Genomic DNA, 19,123 nt, shown 5'->3' with positions numbered 1-19,123 from the left:
TGGTTTACAAATTAAGTTCTAGATTCTTATCCTTATTGGTGTTTTGATTCTTCTACTTTTCCTAACCTTTTCCCAAGTCACAGCTTTACTGGTACCTTTTTTTAGGATTACCTTTCTGTATGTATTCATGTTTTCTGTTCCTTTGTAGACTTATATTAAACCTGACTATTATAGTTTCACTGGCCCTAAATCTACTTTTAGCCTTTTATTTGTTCTCAGTGAAAGGACTCTGATCTTGGTAGTTTGTCATTGCTCATAAAACCATGACATGGATTATTTATGTTTAGTATCTGTCTCCCCATGGTTATGTGTCCAGCTTTATGCCAGTCAATCATAGCTTATCTGAACATATAAATAAACAGGTGATCTTCCCTTTCCAATATCCTTCTCCATCACTACCTATCTTTGGCCTACAAATTCTGTGATCTATCCAAAATGTTATTTTTGAAATAGACCTTATCACTTTTCTATCCATACTTTTAACCTACCTTATCTCACTTGTTGGAATTTTAATCAAAGAATTCATGACTTATATTAAAGTCTTACTTCTTGTAAGCTTCCATGAAAGCCCTTTGGATCCCTAGAAAATAAAAGTTAACTTTCTCATAATGTCTTGGTCATGTCTGTATCAAAGCATTTAAGATATTGTATTTCCATTATGAGAATGATGTTCCTGAACTATTCATTGATGACCACAAGGCCTTGATTCCATTTTGCCTATGAAAAAAATCTATGATGTTCTAAGGCCAGTATCATTATATTATCGAGGTTAGTGTTAAAAAAAAATACAAAGATATGCACATACAAGCAAAAGGAATTTGGCTTTCTATTATTCTTGTACGTGAAAACGATAAAAATATTATTCCCGAGCTATGTTGTTTTTTTCCCCTTTGAGCCCTCATTCTAATGGCAAAGTAAATGTTTTTAAAGCAAAGCTGTCATCTTTTAAACACGGAATACAAATGTTTCCATTTTCTGCATGATTCAATTTTTTCAGTGACTATTTCCAGCAAATGAACAAGTACTGCATTAACTCCATGCTTTGTTTCAGTGATTTCCTTGGTCAAACTGGTTTCACTGAATGCTGTGTGCAAATTGGTCAGCTAGAACAAGAATTTATATTTCCACAATTTTATTGGGAACTTTGCAACTTTTATTATCTCACAAGACCCAGAAATTGAATTGAGGCTTTGTTACGAAGCCAGGTTGTAGCAACAAACCCAGGAGTCAATAGCTCAATTTTCTACTTCTTTGCATCAAATTTTCTCATAAAAATGATGTATGCAATACTAAAGAATAGCAAGGAGGAGCCTTTGTGAAGTGTTAAATATTTGGTTCACTGGGTCCTATCAGCAGGTAGAGCCTGTGGGAAACTTGTTTATCCAGCACAACGATCTCATTATGAGGACAGTGATGTACTATAGTTTACTTCATACCCTGAAGCCATTCAAGAAAACAACAGAGTGAGTGATATTCATCCGGGCCCTGTATTGTGTTATTATGACTTGCAATAACTGGCAGCATATTAAAATAGGGATCAGGGACTACAGCTACACTGCTGAATGAACTTCTGAAATTTCAAAGCTGTTGAATTATTCAGTATTTTCCAATTTATAGAATAAAAGGATATATGACTGACTATCTCATAGCACAGTAATAGAAGTAAAGAAAGAGAATGCACAAGCTTTATACATTTCAGAGTAAATATTTATTTTTCATAATTGCATGGTACCCCAAGGAGTTGCTTTATAGACCAGGGTAAAATTTGTTGTCAAACACAATGGTAAAAACTTACATTCAAAGCCTAAAGAATGATAAAAGAAGAAATACCTATCTGTCTGTCTGTCTATCTATCTATCTGTCTATCTGTCTATCTATCTATCTATCTATCTATCTATCTATCTATCTATCTATCTATCTATCTATCTATCTATCTATCTATCTATCTATCTATCTATCTGTCTGTCTGTCTGTCTCTTTCTCTCTCTCTCCAGCATCTATCTACCAATCTATGTTATGATTTATCTGCCTATTCAGTTTACAATCCCTAAGAATAACTCACCATATGGCCTTGTTTGTGTCTGAAAAATATCTATGGATACCAGATTGAAATAATAATTATGTTTTAAAACAAATATCCTATCTTACCCATGACAATACTACTGGCAAAAGACTAAGCCACATGTTCAAAGGGAAGGAAACCTCATTTAACATGCTACACGATTGAGTTTTATGAATGCCTAAATCCCGAGGAGTGGTGTCCAAGAATCACTTCTCCTAAACCTTTATTTTTTTTATAATTTGAAACATTTTAAAGGAACATGATATGATTGCTAAGTGTCTAAAATTTTCACTTTTGAAGACCATGTAAAAGAACACAACTACAATGTTTTTAGTAGAGTAGCCAAAGAAAGGGTACTGAGCTATATGAGCTATGTAATGCTCTATTTTCCACTTCTTTTCTTTTGTTCAATTTTTTAAGACATGTCTCACTATGCAGACTAGGCTGACCCCAAAACTTGCAATTCTCCTGTCTCAGCCTCCAAAACACTAGAATTACAGGTGTACACCACTACATCTGTCTATATGTTCCTATTTGAAAATGATAGTCATGATATAAAAAGTAAGTTTTATATGAGATTTTAAACTTATATATAAATAAAAGCAATTGCAATAAATGTTATCATGAGGTACTGATGTTGGGCCAGAAGTCTTCTGTTTTGAATTTAATCTACACACATATATATGATAATTTCATTTGTCAGTACTTGAAGATCTTTAATTGCTAAGTAACACTGATATGCCTTAAACTTTATTTTATTTTCATAAATGTTCATATTAACAAATATCCACTGTAGGTTTACATACAAATACTTTATCTCAAAACTTGTAACTATTTAAAATGTATATGAATTTGCCTATGCTCCAAAGGCTGCACTCTCAAAGATAGGGAGAAATAATTACCAAGGCTAAACAAATGTCATTTTCTACTGTCTAAACAGATTTATACTTATTGTTTGTTTACGGAATACCTGAAAGTTTATCAAAAAAACATTGAAGCTAAAGCTATCCTTCTATATCTGAATTTATTAATTGTTTTAGAATATACAACTATTACAAAATATCAGTTTGTACATCTTTTAAGACACACAATTTCTTTTTTGTGCTAGTAACCTAAGATTGAACTGACTGCTTCACAGTCTCACATGGCTGGCTTGCTCTTGCTTGATGCTCTACTGCTTAAGTCATGCCTCAAATGCAAACTTTTGCTGGTTATTTTGGGGACAGTCTCCTAGATATTTTTCCTTGGCTATGTTTGAACTATGATCCTCTGCACTCAGCCTCCTGATTAGTTAAGATTACAGGTGTCTATCACTGGCACTTGGCCCACAATTTTTGTTTGTTAATAAGACATAAAAAAAATCTGTAGATGTATACATGAAGAAAAACAAAATACTTTTTTTGAACTTACCAATACCCTTTATTTGCCCAAGCATTGGTAATGTGAATAAAAGGATTGTTAATGAGGAACACAAATATAGTGAATTGTTATTTTTCATTCATGAAAAAAATGGGCAAGTTAGATCTTGGAAGAGATATATAGATGTTTTTTTTAATTGTGAAAATATTGTACAGAGGGGTTACAATTACATGGGCAAGATAATGAGTACATTTCTTATCAAGCATTGTAGCCTCCTCCTTTGTTTCTCCTTCTCATCCCTTCCCATCTTCACCCTGCCCCCCACCCAATCCTCCCCGCTATCCCCCTCACCCCCGCACCAAAGTTGTAAAGTTCATTTTTCGACATAACGTCTTGTACATCTCATTGTTGCAATGGGTCCTATATAGATGGTTTTTATAATATTGTAAACAAAATTTGATATAGCAGTAGAGTCTCATCATAATAGATACATGGGTACATATATGAATGAATACATATAGATTCCTAGAAACTATATGTAAAGTAAATGTGTGTACAGCATATTATGTTTTTGCCTGCAATCTTTCCTGATATGATAAAACTAGAGTTAGCAACCCCCTAAGAATGACTTTAACCCTAAGAAATTCACTTGAAGGAAAAATATATAAACCACACATCTAACTCCCCCAACCTCTTTAAGAAATAATGTGACTATTAATCACCATGATATTATTAACATAAAAACATCTGCATATTAAAATATTCAACAGACTTCTTTTCCATTTCCCTTGAGTTTTCTGTAACTCCAGAGATGAATGCCCAACAGGTTCAGTATAAAAAGGAAGTGATTTTTGAACACACCACACCATTACTGTAATAATGTTCTGTTGTACAAAATACCTGTAATAAAGATATAAAATTTATTATAAGCTAATAAGGGAGCCTTCTAAAACAACTGTACTTGCCATCTGCTGGCTTGCACCTACTTGTGCTACTTGTGATATTTCTATCAGTGATACGAGTCTTCCCTAGAAGTCTGGCTTGCTGCTTCAGTCATCCTTAACTCTTCCTCTTCCCTCATGTCTTGTATCTCATCAATTTCTACATCCTGTGGAATCTACCTGTACAATTTCATTTTTCTTAGCTTTATTCTCTCTTCTCTTCATCTCTCCTATTTCAAGAGCTTCCTAAGTGGTCTTTCTTTTCCCATTTGTCTCCTTCCAATCCCTCCTTCATATTGTCACTAGACTGATCCTTCTACACTGTAGATTGTATAATGCTGTTTCCTTTGTAGACATTAATTAGAGCAGTGGTCTTCAGAACATCATCACTGAAGAAATTACATCACTTGGGAACATTTTAAAATGCTAATTAGGTCATAATCCAGGTCATCTGAACCTATGATTCTGATGGGGAGCCTAAAAATTGCTTAAAGAACATTTCAGGTGATTCTAATATTCACTAGTCTTCGGAAACTTCTAGACTATAGATTTAAATTCAAATTTTGGGATATGGTATCTTGCCAAGCCCATATTTCTGACTTTAGTTTCACCTATTCACATTCTTTCCTTCCCCTCCCCATTCTTACCATTTCAGAGCTTTATCATTTAATTGAGATAATCCATTGGCTTCAAGTTTCCTCTTCTCAATCATTGAGTTTTGAATTGTGGCACAATTTCAATTCCATCTATCCCCTTAATTTTTTTTAAATCTTTTTTGTTGACATTTTATGTTCCATTAATTCAGCTGAAGAGGAAACATGAGCAGGAGCAGGAGCACTCAAGGGTAGAATACCTGCCTAGCAAATATGAGGCCCTGAGTTCAAACCTACATACAGTTACACAAAAAAAAAACCCTGAAAAATGGAAAATGGTTGTGAGTTGAGTGAAAGGAAACCTTGTATTTCCACAGCAATGTTTTGTCTACTCTTGAAATTCTTCCATTTCTCTTTTTTATTTGTTGATATATCTATCCCTATTCAATGATGATATCTTCAAAAGCAATACTAGTATCAGTAATCTTTGTTACAGAACTGTGTTACTGGTATGGTCAATTACATAATGTGGAGTCATGACATAATATAGTTATTACTGTAATACATGCTTATTTTATGTGTTAACTGCTCCAAACAATGTCTTCTTTGGGAGTATTATAAAATTAAAAATATCTTATAACTTATCATCTTTAAAATATGATTTTGTTCCCAGCTATATGTTATAAAGCAAAACAAAGTGAAAGTCTGTGCCTTGAATTCTGTTACCCTCTTTAAAGGATAAATTTGCAGAGAGAATATCCTGCAATCATCCAATAAGCTTTCCACTGAGAAACTCCTCTAAATTGGGAAAAGGATTAGATTTGTTCAGTGCTTGTTTGGACTGCTGCTCATCATGTTGATATTTAATCCACTATGTAACAAATATCCCAAAGATATAATATGTCTAAAAGTAACAATACATATTGACCAATTTGTAGAGTCATACCCATATCAGTTTTGTCATTAAAACAGAACAATTGGTGAGGATAGACCCAAGCTAAGTGAATAGCCTTACAGTATGCTTATTAAACATAGAACAGTATACTGTAATAATAGATTGATGATTTACTAAATTCTGAACTATGTACCATTTTGTGTAATCAAATTGCTCTGAGTCAATAACTATACTGATTTGAATTATTTTAATATGCATGTTTTTATTTGCAAATAACTAAAAAATTAAATTACTAAGATAAAGATATCTAGAAACAACAGTTGTATGTGAATGTTTTGATAACCAATTGCACATTTTTAGTACCAATTGAATCTAAATGAATATTTATTTATTTAAATACTTACTCAACACATTTCACTTGTCTAGTTTACCTCAAAAATAAATTAATCCATACATAAATAATTAGAGATATGCAATTAGAATTAAGTGAAGCTTAGATATATGAAGAAGGCCCAAGTTTCTAATTTTATTAGTTCTTTGTCTCACAGTTTAATGATTAATGACATATATTTTCTTAAAGTCTGACAGTCAACATGAGAGCAAATAATAATTTTATATCATCTTTTTAAGTGTATCTATTCAATAGAGGACCCCAAATCAATAACTGGTAGGATAAATAAAACTATAAAGCAACTGATATTATTTTACACTTAAAAATTGACCATATATCAAGATAACACATCTGTATTAATTCCTTATGTACATAAGGAATTAGACACTTTGTGTCTACTTCTGTTTCCCCTAATGCTGAGGCTTTGTGTTTCTTTCATTATGGGAATGGAAAAGAGAAAATCCATCGTACTATAGGTTCTGTGTTAGGTACTTTTCTGATGTAAATTTCAAATTCTAAGGAAAGATACTGGATCTTAAACTAAATTTACTTAAACAAGACAGGAATAACATAATTCCTCACAGAAGGACAAGAGCCTTCCTATTAATTACCAATGAATGATTCAGGGATTAAAAATTTGAAAAATTTCTAATATATGGATGCATATGTAGAACAACAATTTTATGTAGATTTTATGTAGATAAGAACCTTGAAATGGCAAATCCTGAAAGTTTTGGTAGGAAAAGTGATTATGAGCTTTCAGGGTCAGTTCAGGATTTTATTATTATTGTGCATCTTGGCTCAAGGTGATTGAAAAACTCCTAGTCTGATTGTTGAGTCCAGATGAACAATTGTATTGGACAGCCAATAGTCCAAATTCACTATCAAGCTGCTTGTCTGACCAATTATGTGACAATTGATTGTTCTAATTCTTTATTCTGAGGCCCCAACCACTCATTATCTGCTCTGCCATCTCTCACTTCCTCTGGGCCCAATGGCATTTAGAACAAACAAACACAAGCCATAGGCACAGAATATTCCCTTTATCAACTCCAGTGATATTATATTGATTGCAGAAATAAAGGCTTCAGGGAGTGGGCCTTGACTGTCTGGAATTTGAATTTCTATCTGGATATAAGTTGTCTAGAAATCACAATCACACACAAACTCTCTCTCTCTCTCTCTCTCTCTCTCTCTCTCTCTCTCTCTCTCTCTCTCTCTCTCTCTCTCTCTTTCTCTCTCTCTCTCACACACACACACATTTCCAAACTCTACCTTCATGTCTAGAAAAACAATGACAAATAATGTTTATTGTACTGAATCTTAGTTGCACATATTTCCCAGTGATCATTTTAGTTAAATTATATTCAAAATAACAATTATTTTATTTTAATTTATTCTAATTATTATATGGAATATATATTATATGTAGTATATTATATAGTATGTATTATTATATTATCAACCTAATGAGACAATTTGATTATCCAGAAAAGTCCACCCACTAATCAACCTTGATTAAACTTTACATGTTTTCAAGAACTTCAGAATGTGATCCTATTGGGAAATCAGGTCTCTACAGATGCAATTCATTTAAATGAGGTCATATTGCAGTAATGTGTCCCCTAAATCCAATGTGATTGGTGTCCTTATAAGAAGAAAAAGAAGAATGAATACACAAGTCATACAGGAAGAATGCAATGCCAAAGACAGAATCAGATAACCTTATCATGAATATCCTAAGCTCTCTGGCCTATTTACCTGCTTTCTTTTTATTTCTTTATCCATTAGATCGCTATGAATATTGTCTGCCTTCCCTTCTGTATACCCATACCTAGACCATTCCATGACCCACAGTGGGTGCTGGGTAAATCAGTGAATGACATAACCTGAGGAATAAAGCAATTGTAGATTTCCCAAGGCCTCACTGAAATCTGTCTGACATTTTATCACTGGTTTCCTTCTGCGTCTACAGTTTCTTTAGCTCAGAAATAGGTCTAAAATTCTGGAGAGAAAACGCCACATGACATAATAAAAGAAACCCAATTTATGAGATCTAAGTGCAGTACATTTATATGTGTAATTTCCTTTTGCTTCCATTTGGGGAGCATAGATGGTTGAGGAGAGCCACTATTTTAGTTTGAGTCATTCAAGGAAAGACTAGGACTAGACTGCAACTCTAACCCAATGAATTGTTTTGATTCAGCTTAGATGTTCCTCCTCAGGAAGAATGAAAAGCATATTTCTATTTACTCTGGATGTCAAAGTCTTAAGAATAGTATGGCTTTTGCAGAGACCCTATTGAAAAATAGGCTGTTGACTTTAAGGAACTGTTGACTCTGAAAATTGACTTTGAGCATACTTTACTCAAATTCTAGCTTGCTGTTCACAATGATGGCTTCTCTTTCCCTTACTGGATGACATTGGCAAATTCTAGGTCTTTTTCCTTATTTATTTGTGTTTGGAAATCTTGTCATAAGCTTTAAATCTAAACAATCATTTTTGTGGTGCTGTGGATGAAACCTAAGGCCTCACACTCCAGCCCTCTAAAACCCTTTTAGTGAAGGAAGAGACCTCCACTCAGTGACCCAGTAAAGGAAACGGTGACAAAGGAATGGAAAGATGAACAAATACAAAACACTGGTATGGTCTTTATTGGGCAAACAGGCATCAAGGCACCAAGAATTAGAGAGGCTGCTCAGGTTGAGTTAAAGGCTATCCCAAGCCAGGTAGCATATTCCTTTACCTTCATTAAGGTACTTCCCTATTTTTATGCCAGATATAGGCTCAAGTGATTTCTCAACTGTACTATACTACCTTGTAGAGTAAGGATAAAATAAACCTGGGAAGCTTCTGTTAACACAATCATTTGTTGAAAGGCAGTACAGAAGCAAATAGACCTAATTATAGCTTTGAGTAAAAACTATTTGAAATGCTAAGCAGAGAAAAACATGTATGATGAATCTAGTCAGAGAATTAGAAGTGATAGATGATGACTGAATAATTTTGCATTGTTGTCAGATGAAGCCAGTTATGCCAATACTATATTTTGTAACTTGAGATAAAATGTTCTTGGACATCAATTTCAAAAATATTACCTTCGAGTTAAGATCTTAGCATATAGGTTCTTTTCTAGATAGCTAATATGAAATAAGGCAATGAGGTAATTTTCATAATCTGCTTATACATATGTACATATATATATATGTATCTTAAAATGCTTACTCCCTTGATAGTTCCATTTCCAATTCCACTAAAGAAACAGAATTAGTGGAACAAGTAATATATTTTAGCTTATGAAGAAAAGGTTGAAGAATTTTGACATCGTTTTTTTAAATAAAAGTGATTATTTTATACATTCAAATCTAGTAGGAAAAGCTAACCCAACAGTTAAGTAAATAATGTAGCAATATGGACTATTGTGCAATTATTAGATATAGGTAGAAAATTATACAAAATTTTATAGAGTGAATGATTTTGACTGACTAAAACCTGAGTAAATGAAAGACTAGTTTATAGTGTTTTACTTTCCTTTTCCTGTTCTGTAATTTCAATTCTGGTTTATGAATAGAGAACAATATTTTAAAGCAAATCATGATAAAATGTACACTATACAATGTACAGGAATTATGGATTCCAATTTGAAATGCCTGCTAGATTTTGTAGGTTAAGATATGATAGAAGGTTAACTAGACTACCAGGCTCCTATTTATCTCCAGACCAGCTGATTCCTGATCCACAGGGGGCCATATCTCAGGAGAAATATGGTAAGAGTAAGGCCAGCACCCTTCTTGAAGTGACCTACTTTGAGAGGCTGATGGATGATAACTTCCAGGCTTTATCAGACAAAAGATTTCTAGAAACTCCTCCTGATAATTGGCAGAGCTTCCTGAGTAACGTCAATTCCTATCACCCACACATATCTCTCCAAAATATTTGAAAGCACTCTCCCGAAGTTGTTACACTGAATATATTTTTAAAGCAATATTCTGGAAACATTCCACTACAGATAAATGTGCTTTGGTAAGCAAAGTCAGAGACAGAGTGTTTCATGAAACCAAGTACAATACAAAGGTTTGTTTTGGCTGATATTTGCTAAGATTGGTGGTGACCATTTAGGAGCTTCTCTGTTGTCTCTTCATATGATGACATTCATTATGCCAGCTTTCCATTCTGCCATTCATATTTGGAAAGAGAAACAGCTAGTGTAGATAAGTGCAGAATTTGTCTATTTTAGGTAGGCTCACCCTTTTCTTCAATGTCTATGATAAAGATGTGCATGACCTACATTCCCTAGCTACAATCATGTTTTAAGTTTGGTATTTCCCCCAAATAACTGGGGTAAAACCAAATGCCAATATGCCAAGCATACACTTTTTATTTATTCATTTATTTTTGTGAGTCAGGGCCTGGACACTGTCCCTAAGTTTTTCACTCAAGGCTAGCACTTTACCACTTTGAGCCATAGCACCACATCCAGTTTTCTGGTGGTTAATTGCAGAAAAGAGTCCCACTGACTTTCTTACCTGGTATGGCTTTAAATTGCAATCCTCAGATTTCAGCCTCCTGAATAGCTAGGATTATCAGCATGAGCAACAGGTACACAACCAAACATCCACTTTTGATCATTGCATGCATATGTGCATGAGTGAGTGAGCATATATGTGTATATGTGCATTTTCTATCTATTCAGACTTAGAAATTCTCTGTATTTCCATTGTCTTAGTCATTTCATTTATATGCCTGTTCTGGGGCTTGAACTCAAGACCTTGTACTTTTGCTTGGCTTTTTTCACTCAAGGCTGGTACTCTAACACTTGAGCTATACCTCCATTTTCTGTCAAAAACCTTTAAGTGAATGTATCATTAAGAAAAAACATTTCAAAGACATTACTCCATGACATACACAGTATTTTGATTTTCTAGTTGACTGGGAAAGATACTTCCTCCAATGACAAAAGACATGACTTGAAAAGTAAATTTACATTATTCCTCTCACTAGCTGCTTGAATTCACTCAATCACCTTCTCCTGTCAAATCTGCCTTCTAAATTACCATCCAACTTTACTTTGTTTCTTTTCTACTAACTCTAACTGACTTCAGACCTTCCACAATACCACTTCTCTGGCTAAATCCTTCTAATTTCTATCCCTTACTGTTTAACATATGGACCATCTCCACTGTCCTTTTTAACCCTCCCCAACAGTTGCTCTAATAATAAAGTAAGACTTAAAAAATTATTGAAAAGGTGATGAGCAGGGATTACAGTTACATAAGTAAGGCAATAAGTACATTTTAAAAACATAATTACTCCAACCCTCTTTATCTTCCACTTACCCCTCCCTAACCCCTCCCAAGTTGTAATGTTCAGATCCGACATAGTGTCAAGTATCAATGTTGCTGTGGTTCATCTGTTGTTCTGCTGTTCCTGTGATTCCCTTTCCCTTCCACATATTGCATTGTCTATTATGCAAAACACAAGGTACAAAAAGCTAACAGAAATAAAGAAAGAATAAAAAAACAATAGAGAAAAAAAGAATGAACTATATACAGTGTCTAAAGAGCCTCTAGGACTTATATGTTTACTTTCTCTCTTTATCCTTAGCTACTCCCTGCTTTGAACTTGTTATAACAACAAAAATTAATTTAGAGTTCTTATAAGATTGTACTACCTGTTGTATTTGTGCCTTCAATTTGGGGTTCACATCCAACTCACTATTGTCTGTTTTTTGTTTGTATGGCTAATTTCATAAATTTTGACATATATCTCAAACATTTCCCTTTCCTGGAGCATTATCCCAACTAGTTCTTTGCTTTTCTTTATTTTTGTATTCCTGCTCTGTATTCTCAAAATATGACCAACTTCTTACAGACTGTGAAAATATGGACTTTAGGACATTGTCTTGTATGTTATAATGTATTCTGTCCCTGAAAGAGCAATAGACAGGTAGCAACTCTCAGTACATGATTATACAAGTTTGTCTTAAGTCACATTTCCAGAATGGAGGACTAAGTGGAGTTTGGGATGCTCAGTATTGATTGATTGAGTGAGTGTTATTCTGGAAAAATCTATAAGGAGAAGGGAAACAGCAAAGAAAAGGAGAAAATTGACTAAGTAGGTGTCACATAAACTCTGGGTGTGGTACAAATAGGAAAAGCGCTCAACCATAAAGCTGTCCTACATGAAGTGAAGGATCAGATTTTTTAAATGCTTGTAATAATTTTTGATCTTATGTCACAATTCAAGTGGGTATAAATTGATCAGAAGTGTTTCTTTTTATCTGCAAAAGAGTTATTTTCAAAAATGCATGACTACAGCTAGTTAGCATTCAGCAGTCAAATGAGCTGTGGACAGGATACATCAGCTTAGTAAAGTGGTTGACTTTCTACCCTCCATAGATGTTACATTCTTCAGTTCTGGAGATGGAACCCTGGAGCTCATGCATTCTGTGACACCACTCTATCATTGAGCCATATCCTCAGTCTTTGTCAAATTTTTATTTGGGGACAGGGTCTTGCTAAATTGTTCAGTCTGACCTCAAACTTGCAATCTTCCTACTTCAGATAATGCATGCCTGGGACTACAGGCATGCATTAACATGCTGAGACTTAATTATTTTATTATTATTCTCATGTAGTTATCCAATCAGATAATTTAAGAGTAATGTGATTTACACTTTTATAAGTAAACTCTTAACATTTTCATATTAGGGTAAAATATGTATGAGTTTTGTGATTAGACATTTCTTTTAAAACTCAACCTTCAAACCTGTTACCATGGAAATATTTTTGAACTCTTACATATATAGTAATAGTGACTTAGTGACTTTCTCTAATCTCATTTGAATTTATTGACATTATCCAGCTTGGGTAGCTTTAGTTCATGAAATGATACTTCAGTATGAACTCTCAGTAAAGCAATTAGTTCTGAATCGCAAATCTACCTCTGTTTTCATATAAGTTTGCAGAACTTTATGAGTGGTAACAAAAAGGAATGAAGATGGTCCTTCCAACTCTTACTAAACAACATAATTGTATGGCTTAGTAAACTTTCTTTGGATGTAATGGCGTATTGACCTCCAGTGTTCTCATGAGGGAAGTACCTAGACAAGAGCAAACTTCCTGAAAGGCTTGGTAGAGGTTATTTTACTATGGAAGAAACAAAAACATTAAATACTGCTGATAACAAGTTTTTTTTTTACTAACAATAATTAACAAAATCACCTAGTAACTTACAAAATGTAACAAACAATATTTAGAAATTTGCATTTGAAATGAGTGCTTTAAGTAAACAGAGCCTGTTTGTTAATGTAAGGGGAAAACAGTGTATCAGTAGAAATTTCTGATTGGTTGGTCATGGGGCTTGAACTCTGGGCTTGGGAGCTGTCCATGCGCTCTTCAGCTCAAGGCTAGCACTCTATCACTTGAGCCACAGTGCCACTTCTGGTTTTCTAGTGGTTTATTGGAGCTAAGTGTCTCACGGACTTTCCTTCCCGGGCTGGCTTTGAACTGTGATCCTGAGATCTCAGCCTCCTGAGTAGCTAGGATTACAGGCATGAGCCACCGGCACCCGGCAAAATATTCCTTTTCTTACCACTTCTCTCACCTCATAAGACTATAGTCCATCATTAATTTAAATATTTTTAAAATAATTTGAGTATTCACCAATAACCTTTTTGTCTTCTTTCCTCCAAAAATTATTAAAACATATCTACTTTTGAACAGCATGAATTTAATTGAGTCTCAATAAAGTTTCCTTGAGCATAAATCTTACATCTATTCTCATACTAAGAGAACATAAAATACCTCAGTTGTTCATGGCCCTGTAATTCCTCCAATTTTCCCTCTAGCTTTTCCTTGCTAGAGGTGACTAAGCCATTTGAAATCTTTTTTCTTACAGTGACATATTGCACAAGCCCAATTTTCAAGACTGACTTACAACACTTTTTTCAGAAAGCAAATTTGAATATGTATATGTATCTATATAATCAATTTATCATTTGTCCATCCATCTCTCTGTCTATCAATCAATCTATCTATCTATCTATCTATCTATCTATCTATCTATCTATCTATCTATCTATCTATCTATCTATCTATCTATCTATCTATCTATCTATCTGCCTATCTACCTATCTTCCCAATACAAATCTCCCTTTGGTCTTTGATGTAATTTGTTACTAACACTTAGAACTTTTTAGATTAATTCTTTTTACTTTTATCTTCAAATACTTTTCTTTAGCATTCAAATCTTCTGAGACTTGGAATAATTTCCAAGTCTTCTTATTGTTATTGCTGCTACCTTAAAGGTGTTTTATCCCTTTCACCAGCAGTGCTATCCTCTATGACAGATAGCTTCAGTTACTATTCATATTGTCTAGAATTATCTTGTAATCCAGAGAATGGTAAAACAATGCAATTTTATGCTTATTACCAAAATTATAACTGTTTAAATAAAATCAAACAAAAACAAAAACAAACGTGTGATGATGCATAGCTCAGGCAATTATATGACCTAGCCATCATTAACAGGAAGGATGGCAATGCCTGGGAAATTAATGATTTCTACCAAGCTTCCTGCACATTTCCTCTAGATAATGCATCAATACATCCCTTTAAAAAATCTTAGATTCAAATATGTTAATTAAAGTTGAGTAAATCAAGAATGGCATGAAATCAACAATTTTATTAAGAAAAATATAAAGGGGTAGTGGGGGAAAGAATTCTAGGTTCAAATATAGCTGGATAGAAATCAAAACACTCACACTTATTAGAGGTCATTAAAGCTTTTCAATTGTAAAGTTGTGTCATCAATTCAATTGGTTGGTTGGAACTTTAAGGCAGTAGAGTTACAAAGAAAAGAGTGAGAAAGACAAAGTTGCTGCATTCTTTTGGGGAGACCAAAAAGCAAACATACAAATGGATACATAATGTCAGCTACAACAAAGATTCATGGAGAGAAGAATCTAGATCAAATGGCCAAGAAAAGTAAACAGTATTTCACAGAGGACACTAGAAAAGGCCTCTTTGAGAAGTGATAGTTACATAGAAGCAGAAAGGAAGTCATGTAAGTGGGTGGTGAACAGATTATAGATATAGGGAGCAGGAAGTTACCTAACAGAACCATAATGGATGCTTTTGTTTAGAGTAAATAAAAATTGTAAACTGGTTGGTGCATAAATGTTTATTAAATGTTATATATTCGTGTTACATTAATAATTAGGTTAATATAATTCTATCTTTGCTCTACTATATATGTTCTTTCTCCTCTGGATAATTTATCTTCCTCAATTTTGTGGCTTTATCCTGTTCTCAGAGGCATTAGGTTGCATTCTTTTTAATCCATGATTGGAAAACCCTACTTGCAATACTTAGATATTACTGTGATTAGTTTTCTTGTTTTTGCCCTTTTGTTTAGCATTTGCATACTCTGAGCAATACCAAATTTATGTTCTTGCTAAGTGTTGGACCACAACCCACTCTTAGCAGGAAATCTATAACTTCTCTGTGACCCCAGTGTGAATGCATCTGTCTTTTGGGACCTGTTGTTTTGCATATGTATGAGGAAAGGGAATGATTAAAAAAATTGATATCACCAGGAATGGTAGTGCAAATCCGAAATTTCAGACTTCAGGAGGCATGAACATAGATATTTCAAGGTGAAATCCAACCTAGGCTGTACAAGAAGAAATGCACATAAATTTACAAAGAAACAATGATGTCAAAATATCTATTTGGAAGATTGTGTTTTGAAGACACAAGGAAGGTCCAACCTTATGGCAACCCTGTGCTCCTCATTTCTTTTTACAGTTTCTTCTTTGTAGTTCCCAGAAATGAGTCAAAAGGAACTGTTTGCTTGTCTGTGGCTTTGAAACCATTACTAGAGCTCAATTCACTTTTATTTTATTGACTTATGCACTGTTTTGCTATATTTTATTTAGTCCTAATATATCAGTCTGGATGAAAAGAGTGATAAAAGTGCAAATTGATTTGAACAGATTAAGTTCCACTAAAAAATATTAAATGGAATGGGGATTGGAATAATGAAGGGATTGACTTATGAAAAACATGTATTTGTTTGCTTGGAATGCCATAACAAAATATTGAGTTGCTTGTACAACAATATTTTATTTCTTCTTATTCTGGTGTCTGGAAAGATCAAGATCAAGCTCCCAGCCAATTTGGTTTACATGATGGCATTCATTCTAGCTGTCAGATGACTTGCATCCTGTTTGTTTACACAATGCTTTCTTTGTGAGCACAAGGGAAGAGAAAAGGAAAAAGCTCTTATATGACTTCCTATAAGTACACTGATCTTATTAGAATAGCCGACAGCCTCCTTAACCTTATCTAACTCTAATTACCTCCCAATGGTCCCATCTCCAAATACCATCATATTATGTATTAGTATTTCAGCATGTGAATGAGGCACAAATAATTCATAGCAAAAGAGAACCATAATTAATTTTAGGAATGTCTCCTATTACCCCTAGGAATGAGACTGAGAACCTAAGGAAAATTTCCCATTCTTCTATCATAGCAGGGATCTAAGCTTTACTGGAAAGCTATAGTTATTGACTAAATAGCAGGTCATCAAGTTCCTACACTACTAGAATTCCTTGGAAATTAAACCTGTGGAAGTTGACAGAAATAGTAAAAATAAGGTTCTTGGGATAGCTATTCATGAAAGGATGTCTCACTGGAGGCTCTGTTTAAAAAAATGTCAAGCTGCTGGCTACCATTCACTGTAGGAGCCACACTATGAACTTGTCAAGCAAGCAAGCTGGAACTAAAAAGCAAGACCCTTTCCTCTTGCAAAGTTTCTCTAGCACCCTCTATTAGAATATTTTCAATAACAGGAAGAAAGATATTTACAAGGCCCAGACCTATTTTCATAGAGCAGGCAAAAAGATATATTTAGAATGAGAGACAGTAAATCAATAATGAGCATACCAATATGACTAGAAATAAATACCAGCAGGAGCAGACTATGTAAGGAATAAATTATTTTCTGTCAGGGTAAACTACTTTTCAGGGCCATTCTTAGTATTATTCATTTCTACATTCAAAATATAGATAGACAGTGAATATTTGTGAAATGAATGAATGAACTGATAGCTTGAATTTTTCTCTAATTCTTGATCCCTCTTTTTCTGTTTTATAACAGCGGATGGATGCACTGATTGGTCCGTTGACATCAAGAAATACCAAGTTCTTGTGGGGGAGCCTGTTCGAATCAAATGTGCACTGTTTTATGGTTATATCAGAGCAAATTACTCCCTGGCCCAAAGTGCTGGACTCAGTTTGATGTGGTACAAAAGCTCTGGTCCAGGAGACTTTGAAGAACCAATAGCTTTTGATGGAAGCAGGATGAGCAAAGAAGAAGACTCCATTTGGTTCCGACCAACACTGCTGCAGGACAGTGGCCTTTATGCCTGCGTAATCAGGTATCCTTTTAATTCCATTATTGTTGATCAATGAAATCATGGGCTATCTTCTTATAGTTAAATTTTAGAACTAGTCTGTTCAACTAAAGGTATTCTGTCAATATTTGCATGGATTGTCACTTTCAATTTAGAATTTAAATCATAAAAATGATGGAATTTGAATTTATATTGAGACATTATTTCTAGCTTATGGGGAGATGAGATACCATCTGGGTATCTACTTACATTGCCAGAAATTACTAAAGACTATGAAATAAAATTTATAGAGGAAGTAAAATGTTGCAAATAAAATGTAAGCAAAGAGTTGCAGAAAGGATGCATAGTTTACTGCTAAATGGATTGTAATGTTTTGTTATTGCCCTTCACAGACAGATAGAGCAGAGATACCACTGGTTCCCACATATTTGCAAAGATGATTTAGGAAATGTGCATATGTGCACAGGAAGAGGAAAGTAGTATTGCTACATCAAGGAGTATGAAGGTTCTGTTTGAGATGTTCTTACTTAGCTAAAAATGCTGGATCAATATAAACATTTTTCTGAGTTTCTCAGCAACAATAGCAAAGTTAATAAGAAAATCTCTGACATTATTACCAAAAGTACTCATCACATATCTATACATCTTTATCAGCTTCTAGAAGAGACACAGGAAGTTTGTTTAGTAATAATGAATTGAAACAATAGCTATATAAGACATTAGCAGTTGAAAGTATCAGTTGAAAGTATCAATTACTTAAGTCCTTTACAGATTTGAATTTTATCCTGTAAATGACCATGAATATTCAAAGCTGGTTATAGGCTTAGAGGGTTTGTTTGAATCTATGTAGTTGATTTTCTATGTTTTGGCTTATTCAAATGTTTAAAATCTAAAGCAGTCAATTTACAAAGAAATTTCAAACTTATCTAGTATTGTTTTAAATAAAACATAGAATTAATTTATAAATATATAACATTTCAGGGTGGTATCTAAGTACATTAACAAAAATATGATAGATCCAGGGGAGAACTCAAATGGTATAGTCCTTTATAAATGCTAGCAGTCCAACTAACTAAACACTGGGAATCAGCTACTCAAAAAAGGGATGGGATCAAGGGAAGGAGGGGTAGACAAATGAAGAGATGAAAGGGGAAAGAACGAAGTAATAACATTCAAAGCATAATATACAAAATTAAGAAGATTGAGGAAAAGGGTAGGGTTGGGAGAGATGGGGGAGAATGATAACAGGGGTGACATTTATCAATTATATTCATAACCTACTTTGTGGAATGGAAAATCCTTTGTATAACTACTTAGTGATAGTAAAATTTTCAACTTTCATTCCTGAAATTCTGATATACACCTATCCATGCTCTGTTATAAGGACTATCCCTTCATCTCACTGTAACCTACAACCTATAACCTATTACCTTTACGCTGAGCCATGACAAGTGTGTAAG

At 33.9% G+C, this 19,123-nt stretch overlaps 1 protein-coding gene across 1 annotated transcript in view; it reads left to right on the top strand.

Annotated features, from left to right (window-relative positions):
- Window positions 1–19,123, top strand: part of Il1rapl1 (interleukin 1 receptor accessory protein like 1) — a 1,184,015-nt gene that overhangs the window by 596,749 nt on the left and 568,143 nt on the right. The window contains exon 3 of the mRNA XM_070040687.1: window positions 17,408–17,687. Coding sequence (XP_069896788.1) covers window positions 17,408–17,687 — 280 coding nt within the window. The remainder of the gene's footprint in view (window positions 1–17,407; window positions 17,688–19,123) is intronic.

Source organism: Dipodomys merriami, unplaced genomic scaffold (assembly GCF_024711535.1).
Source record: "Dipodomys merriami isolate MVZ:Mamm:240054 unplaced genomic scaffold, mDipMer1.0.p SCAF_3, whole genome shotgun sequence".
Classification (NCBI taxonomy): Eukaryota; Metazoa; Chordata; class Mammalia; order Rodentia; family Heteromyidae; genus Dipodomys; species Dipodomys merriami.
The sequence above is the reverse complement of the archived record's forward strand: the minus strand, read 5'-3'. Positions and strand labels throughout refer to the sequence as shown.